Genomic DNA, 8603 nt, shown 5'->3' with positions numbered 1-8603 from the left:
CGATACGTCATATCCGTAAGGAAGAAAATAACCTCTTTAGGTTCCTGCATCATGCGGTACTGATTGAAAGAAAAGCCGGCGTAAAAACCTCTGGGTGACAATGAAGGATTGCGTTCTCTTATTCTAGATTACATCTTTTTTTTATATATATGTAGCTGAATTGAGCCCTTTGAATTGGCCTCTAAGTTGTCTGGATAATAAACTAGCCATTTTCGTGCAGTAAGCCTGGTGATCTGATTTGTTAATGGGACGGTTAGTGAGTCGCCAGATTGTTTTGCATGTAATTTAAAAAAGTGGAAAAATCTCTGTTAATCGGGAAGCACGTGTCTCTGTCGCTAGCTATTTTTCCAGGAGTTATTTCATTCATTTTGGCATATCGCTCGTTTTGTTCTTACAAACTCAGTATTAATTAAATCAGTCTGACTTTGATTAACGTTTGTAAAATAAGACGCAGAGCTTCCAAGTATATGTCTCTTTACACGCCAAGTCTAATATTAAAACACCGTTGTGGAGCGGCTACTATCATGTTTAATAGTGAGAAAACAAGTGGAAATGCACGATCTTTGGAAGGAGTTAAAACACATGACCTCGACTCCACAAATGAACGCACTTCGTCCAAGCCAAGTGACAGTTTTAATTATCATGATTTTCTAGTATTAAATCATCAGGAAGACGGCTCCTCTTTTTCAAGATTCCTGCGACAAAGAAAACTTATTCTTCATATCGATCTCAACAACACGATCCTGGTGTCTGACACAGTCACCAAACAAGGGACTATTGCGGCTTTGGACTACTTTCTGTCTACAGTTACTTGGGGACGAATAACCAAACAAGGTACTGTTTTAAAACTCATTTAGTATTTTATCAGGTGATTAGAGAAATCATTCTTAAAGCGGCGGCAGTTCTAGGGTCAGAATATCCAGAGTGCTAATAAACAGTATATAAGTACCATCTTAAATTTGGAACTCGGAATACGGAAATTCCCAGTTCAAATATAGCGCAGGATATGATTGTAATCCCTCCCCTGGCGCTCCCTTGCTTCATACTGTATATTGTCAACGGGTTCAGCACGCCCCCTTTTGGTTGCGTATGATTTATGGGCTGATATTTGTGCCATTAGAAACTGAATTGAATAGTATATATTTGACAAAGGTGGAGATTTCAAATCCAGAGAGTACAAATACAAACTAGGATTTTGTTTCAACCAACCAGTTGAGTACTCGGTGACTGTGACTCTTTATGCTCAACTGATTGCTTGAAACAAAATCCTGGTCTGGATTTGTACTCTGTGTGTTTTAACCAGCGCGAATGCGTTCAACGGCGATGGAGAGGAGGGGCTGCGCTGTAGTGGTGCTGCGTGAAGTGTGGCGAATGAGCTGAAAACCACACTGTTGGTATCAATAATGGTGAAAATGAGTATATAATCAGATACTAATTTTTAATATGGATTAGTATCTGAGAATCGATTTTTTGACAACCCAAGTGTCTCATTATTTTCAACTCCAGCATCAGCTATATCTTCCGTTGCTGATCTTTTGCGGTACATTTTTAGCGGTGCAGCAGTGAAAAAGGTTCCCTATTCAACAGTTTCCAGATGCGCCAATTTCCGAACATTGTGTTTGCCATTTAAACCTGTATTGCGGTATAAGAAAAAAATCATATCATAACAATAATAAAAAACGGTTTTCGGTATGAACCGGTATACCGTCCAACACTATGCTTAATTAAGTGACGAGATATTGTTACACGATAAAAATGTAAAACAGTATTGGACACACTCTTGCAGGGTGTCCAGCCTTGGCTGTAACCTCACTGTCGCAATAAAGGCTGAATCTGAAGATCTACACAATAGTGATTCGCCGATTCGCGAACGATTCGTTCTTTTTAACTCGGTTTTTTAGTGAACGGGTCGAACCGATCCGTAAGTCTGAACGAATCGATTTTTAAAAATATTTAAAAACGTTTTTAAACTGCATGATCTTTGGCTATGCAACATCCAAAAGCATCTCCGCGATTTCGGATTTATTTTTCATGTTCCGTCTGCGCTTGTCTTATCACTTTAGAGGTTTATTCTTTTGTTCGTCACTTTTGCGTTCGTATACTTCCTTCTGGTGCCGAGAACCCCCGAACGGCCGAGTACCTGGTCCTCGTGAGACGCGGTTGCTGTACAAGTGAAGGGAGATACGGTCTCTAACTCGGTGACTCCAAAGAACCCGAGAACCCGTTCAATGAACGAATTGAACTTCCGGTTTTCTACCACTGGGTCGGTGACTCAAAGGAACGGTTTGCGAATCGATCCCAAGAGCCCATGCGGTGGAATAAAATAAATGCAGCTGTTCATCATTTATCACAACAGTAAATTATTGCATTTCTGTATAATAAAACATTATTATTATTATTATTATTATTATTAATAAGATATTTATTGACTTTGACGTTTACACAACAACGTATGCAAGTTTATTCATGCTCATTGCATGTGTATGTGTGATTGTATTGGTAATATTGCAGTTGTTGTTAACTGTTAATAGTCAAGCTGAACATTTTTGTTGGACACCAACGCCATCTTTCAGTCAAAAAATTAACGAATTAATTGGAATAAACAATTGGGTATACTTCTACATGGCCCCAATCCCAGTGAATCACTTCTAGCATGAGTCAGTTTAAACTAGCAGGTCCCAGAAGGTTTATGCCATTGCCCTCTGTACTTTTTACAGGTAAATGGGAGTGGATAAGTGATTCACCCTCCCTCCTCCCACCTTGTGAGGGCGCTGTGAGTTACTACTCCCACTTTGGTCGGGTGGCAGGCTTCACCAGCACTGCAGCTGGGCGACGCTTCAGGGGAATCCTGGAGGAGCACCTGGACATGCTGCTTTGGCCCACAGAGCAGAAGGAGGACCGGGAGCTCTCTGTGAGAGGCGAGGATGGCCGACTGTACCACTGGATTCTGCCTTCCTTTTTCCAGCTGCTGCAGGACTTGGCCGCCATGGGTGGGGAGTTCGGCATCGTCTTCCGCACATTTGGGACGGACCTGCCACGACTGCTTAGCGCCCTGCAGCGCGTACTGACCCAGGGCTCTCACCCGCTCTTCCCTGACCTCCCGGCACTCGGGGTGAGCTGCTGCTGCCTCCAGCTTCTGCACCTCTGTACCCCCAACATGTGCCATTCCATTTCAATTCACTTTTCTCCAAAACAGCTTTTGCATCACCATTTTTGGATTCAATGGAATCACCCCAAAGTTTTGGCTACAATTAGCCATTTAGCTTTAACTATTAAACAAAGTTACGTCTCATAAGAAAACAGTTATCACTTTTGTGATCTGCAGTATAGAAATCACGGTAGACTCAATGTAGGACTCAAGCTGTTTGAAGATCAGGCGCAGTGTTTAATGCTGCTACATCACAGCAAGAAGGGCTTGGATTCAGTCTGGTCCTTTCTGTGTGGAGTTCACACACTCTCCCCATTTTCCCCGGGGGCTCCGGGTTCCTCTCACGGTCCAAAAGCGTGCAGGATACTGTAATTGGTGAGTCTAAATTGGCCCTGTAGTTGTGTGAGTGTGCGCACTGAGGTGTGTTGGCGCCTGCCCAGGGTTGGTTCCCATCTGCGTCCATTGTTCCCGTGATAGGCTCCGGTACCCCCCCCCCCCCCCCGACCCCAGTTGTGATTCAGCGGTTTCAGAAAATGGATGGATGGACGCACCACCCAATCTTGAATCGGGCAGCATTTTAGCTTTCCGGTAATCACAAACGAAAACGGCGAGAAAAGCACAGACAAGACAAAAACTGCGTGCAAACATTGTAAACGACTGATAACAAACACAAATAGCACAAACAGCATATACACCGGCACCACAGTGAGCTGAGCGAAGATTATTAAAAGGGCAAACCACGCTAAAAAGCATAACATGCAAGCCTTAGTTTATTTATTTGAAGATTTTTTTTATTTACTTATTTTGATTAGGGATTTTTTATACAGTATTTTATTCAATTTCAGTTGCACTGTTAAGAAGAGGACACATTTTGCACCGTTTAGAAAGATAAAGCAATATTTTTGTATAAATTTGTCTGCAGCTCATTCTGCTAAAAAAATCGTGAGGAAAATCTTATCGTAAACTCAGAATCGTGAATCGTATCGAATCATTAGTTGAGTGTATCATTACATCCCTACTACAGAGGCAACCTAGATATCACATTTTTGTATATACATAGGAGTACCTAGAGGGTACATTGTTTAATCTACTTTTCTCACATGTACAGGAAACTGCATCTCGTAGTAATGCACCATATCTCATTTTCTTCACTGGAAGGGCAGCAATCAGAAATGTGTTTCTCTACATTACAAGGGCACTTCATCATGTTTCCTCACTTGGAAGTGCACCCTAGAGGGACAGCTCCTCACATTCTCACACATGGATGGAAACCCCGTTACAGCACTGCTACACGTTTTGTCCACTGGAAGGGCACTTATTTTGGCACTCCATGTTTTCTTGCTGCTAAAGAGCACCATTTACATTCTCTTTTGGAAAGGGCACCCTTTGGGACACTTAATCATGTAGGGGTGACAGAGGACACTTTATTACTGCACCCTTTTCCTTTGGAAGGGTACCCATGGGGACAATAGACTATTGTAAGGGTACCTTATAGGGCACTGGGTCACATTTTCTTCACTAGAAGGGCACTCATTAAGACATTTCATCAAAAACAAATAACTTCTGAGCTCTGACAGGTATAAGTCACGAGTCAAATTTCATCAACATGGATGCAATGATGCAAAGGTCATTTGTTGAATTTAAATGGAATGACCCCTCCCCCCCTTGCTGCTGCTGTGAACTACCAGAGACTAGCTAGTTCTTGTACGTTATTGAAGCATCTTAGGTTTATGTCTTTCTATCTCCTTCCTTTTATTGTATGGTCCATGTTTATTGAGGAATTAACCATTCTCATGATGGGATTTGGATGAGGGGAAATGGGACGGGAACATAGCCTGTGCTTGGCCAGATTAGCTTCCTGAAGAGGACCACAGATTACCTATTCATACCATCTCCTGCCAGACCAATATAGTTATTTCTTCCCCTTAGAATTTTGAAGGTTTTGTCTAGAGAATTCATTTTAAATGAACTTCTGGGGTTAACCTCTGGGGTTCTCCAAGTTATAACTAGATTCTTAGCTATGATGAAGGTATTTGGTTAAACTGATTTACTAAGTATCTGTCATGTCAAAGTTAAAGCTGTATAAGATGCTTTGGAGTAAAGCGTGAATAGATTTGGTGACTGCTAGAAAATTACGCTTGTCATTAATGGAGGACTGGAACAAGACTGTAATGATACAGTAGAAAATGTTTCCTTTTGATAGAGCGGAAGGCAGTTAGTAATGAAGCAATATAAGTAATTCTACAATTCTAATCATCAAGTTGAGTAAATGTTCTGAGAGTGAAGCAGTGGGATCAGCTAATTTCTTCATTCTTCCAGTTGACCGTTAACACCATCCCAGGGCGCATCCGCTGCAGCCGAAGAGGCGCCAGTCTGAGCCGGGGTGATGAGCGTGTGCTACACCAAGATGGGGAGCGGTGCCTTTACCAGTTCTTCAGCTCTGTCCAGGGCCTGGGAGGCTTCCAGGACGACTTTGACTGGTGCGTGTTTGAAGGATAGAGCTGGACTGTATATGTGTACCGGTCCTTAGCTTCTCAGATCTGGCTAGATGGTTAGGGGTGTGTCACGAGATGTTTAACAAGACCCAAATCACAACAACATGGAACGCTGAAGGGCTGGAGATATACACACACAAACACACACAGTTGAGTTGCTCCCTCCACACTGAGGATTTAGCCGTTGATTTTTTTTTTAAATTTAATTAATATTCAGGTATGTATTTGTGGCTGGCATGCTTCTCCTCAGGTGGGCTCGCAACTCCTACTCCATCCTGGGTGGAAAGCCACTGCTGGTGGACCCCTTTGACCCCACAGTGCAGCACATCTTCATAGACGACAACATCCGCCTGGATGACAAGGACACCATTGTCCAGCCAAAGGTGCATTTCTTCACTCTCCCTCTTCCTTCTCATTTTGTAGCATTATCTGTAGTATTTTATAATTTTCAGTCTTTTTTTAAAAAAAAAAAAAACATAAGATTAATATGTTTCTCACAATGGAATAGTAAATAGTACTGCTGTGAAATGGACCGTATTTTTTTTCATATTACGCTGTATAAAGTAAAAATGTGGAACAGAAAACATCGTGGGAGATTTGGTCGGGTCATGTGTCAGGAGATTACAGCTCTTCTGGGGAAAATGACACCAAGACAAAACTCTTTGTGGATCAGTCAGATCTAGCCTTTTGTATGTTCTTATGCAGGTGTTTTTGGACCCAGAGGGTATGCTGACACGTGTGGCCTCCACCTCTGAACTGTATGATATCTGCCTGGTGCAAAATGACCTTCTGCAGGCCATCTCCAATCGCAGCTACTTCATCCAGCGTATCCAGATCTGCTCGGAGAACTACGAGAGGAACCTAATGCAGGGACCCAGCTAGACGGTAGTTGGGGGGGCACCAAGTTCGTGTAGGAGTTTTTTTGGTTTTTTTTTTTTGAAAATGGCACTTTAGGATTTCACAGGTGTCCTCTTGCTGCAGGAAAGACACTTAGTTACTGAGTTGCTGCACTAGTGGTACAGGTCAGCTGTCATTAGGTTAATTGTGTGTGTGTGGGGTTGACTCACACTTTCAGGCCATTTAGCTGCAAAAAATGCTCCAGAGTATGTCAGGCATGTGACCTCACTGCATGATTTCTGTCCTCCATGAATGAGTTCCCTCTCGCGTCTCTGCTTTATGAGCCTACAGCAGGACCATTGGGGGGGCACTGGGGAGCGAGGCATGGGGAGCTGTTTCTGGAAGCGCTGGAGAAGGTGTTCATTTGAAAGTACATGTATTAAATACACAGATGTCTTTTATTAGCGACAAACATCAAAATAACCAAAAAAGGAATTTGTGAAGTTTTATAGCTATATTTTCTCAGCATTGTCGGGTGAGCATGGATTGGTAATACCTGAGTGATAGTTGCACTGGGTCAGAAGACTGTTGAACTGAAACTGCGGGTCTCCATCCAGGTTGTATTGTGTGCATGTACACTGGAGTCTGCAGTGCTGCACTATGGTGTTTCTTGGTATATTCCCAATACAAAATGACAAAATGAAGCAGGGAACGCTTATCATATTGATGTGAAATGGATCGAAACGCGTCGATTTTAAAGAGCAATTCAATTTCAGTTAGAACATTTGCTTTTCTCAATCTGCCATGATGTTGACATGAGTCTGCAGCTGAACACAGGCTGGAATCTGTGTCTTGATTGATGTGACACCTTTAACTGGTTTAACTGGAGTGCTTGTGTTGGGTAATGTGGAAAATTTTATTGGTCAGAGAACCGTAAGACAAAATATTTAATCTGGAGTATTTAAGCATTCCTTTGCACTTGATTTATATGTGTGTGTCTGTCAGATGTATTGCACTGTTAAATGCTGTATTGACTGTCTTAGGTTACGTTTTTGTTGTGTTCCTTTCTGAACGTTTCTAATTACACTAACTAGGAACTGACCACCCCCAGTATAATTTTGGACCAGATGATATATATGTTAGTAGGACCATGAATCGACTAAAAAATTAACTACTTAATCACACAGTTTTCTATGACTGATCATGATTAACTGCACCTAACATTAAAACTTATGCATATTTACATATTGTATCTCCAAATTTTGAGTTTCCCTCCAGGGGTCAATAAAGTATTTATCCGTCTGATTTATCTGTCATTTGTCAAAGGGGAGAATTTGGGTAATTTTCACAAAAACACTACATTACTGTAGCGTACCAGATTTCTCTAAATAGAATTCATAAGCGACTCAAATTGTATAACTTAATTTTTGATTTCGCCTCAGGGAAGTCAATCAAGTTCTTTATATTACTGTTTTCTTTATGTAATAAAAATATTTAATCAAGTCCAGGGTCAAGAGTCACAGATATAAGGAAAAACTTAAAAAATTAGCAATTAGTAAACATCTTATAGAAATAGTTTGTTGTGGTTTACATGCAATAAAGTTGAATTTTTTTTTACGTTTTACCTATAACCCGCAGTTCCAGTCGCCCTGGTGGTCATGACAAGGATGGTGAGGCGCACAACAAATATGCAATTAAACCGCTCTAGCAGCCCATCACTTTGGGGGTGATACAATACCAAAATGTGACGTCGTATGCAAAATTGAGAAACAACATCAATTATGCATTTTTCCCTACTGGACAGAATATATTTCATTTAAATTCTCTTATAACTCCGTATACATATACATGTGCTAGCATTATCACTGCTTGATTTTTTACAACGTCGTAAATCGTTGCGTAAGCACGTGTAATATGTTGTACAAACAGTTTCGTAGCGGGCGAGGGTGACGTCCGCATTGCATTTTCCCTTTTGAATTCCACTAGGGGGCACTCAATTTAAGAGCATCATAACAGTTTCGCAGTGGATTAACACTAGAACTGCCAAATCTACGCAAATTTGCGTAAATTCCCTGGGCCTAACACCTACTGGCATCCCTGCTGAGAGTTTCTTGGGCCATTGT

General features: G+C 41.5%; 1 protein-coding gene across 1 annotated transcript; it reads left to right on the top strand.

The window, feature by feature from the left end:
• The first annotated feature begins 30 nt into the window (after nucleotides 1-30).
• Nucleotides 31-7782, top strand: si:dkey-32e6.3 (uncharacterized). Its single transcript, XM_049017985.1, has 5 exons — nucleotides 31-834; nucleotides 2718-3112; nucleotides 5468-5628; nucleotides 5894-6026; nucleotides 6349-7782. The coding sequence occupies exons 1-5, from the start codon at nucleotides 468-470 to the stop codon at nucleotides 6523-6525; spliced, it is 1233 nt and encodes a 410-aa protein (XP_048873942.1). The 5' UTR covers nucleotides 31-467; the 3' UTR covers nucleotides 6526-7782.
• The last annotated feature ends 821 nt before the right edge of the window (nucleotides 7783-8603 follow it).

This window comes from Brienomyrus brachyistius, chromosome 6, assembly GCF_023856365.1.
Source record: "Brienomyrus brachyistius isolate T26 chromosome 6, BBRACH_0.4, whole genome shotgun sequence".
Lineage (NCBI taxonomy): Eukaryota > Metazoa > Chordata > Actinopteri > Osteoglossiformes > Mormyridae > Brienomyrus > Brienomyrus brachyistius.
Note: the sequence above shows the minus strand (reverse complement) of the source record. Positions and strands in the feature narration are given on the sequence as shown.

Coding starts and splice junctions, on each gene's coding strand:
- si:dkey-32e6.3 (XM_049017985.1), top strand. CDS start 468: ATGTCTCTTTACACGCCAAGTCTAATATTAAAACACCGTTGTGGAGCG. Junction 835..2,717: donor GGGACGAATAACCAAACAAG/GTACTGTTTTAA, acceptor TACTTTTTACAG/GTAAATGGGAGTGGATAAGT. Junction 6,027..6,348: donor ACACCATTGTCCAGCCAAAG/GTGCATTTCTTC, acceptor GTTCTTATGCAG/GTGTTTTTGGACCCAGAGGG.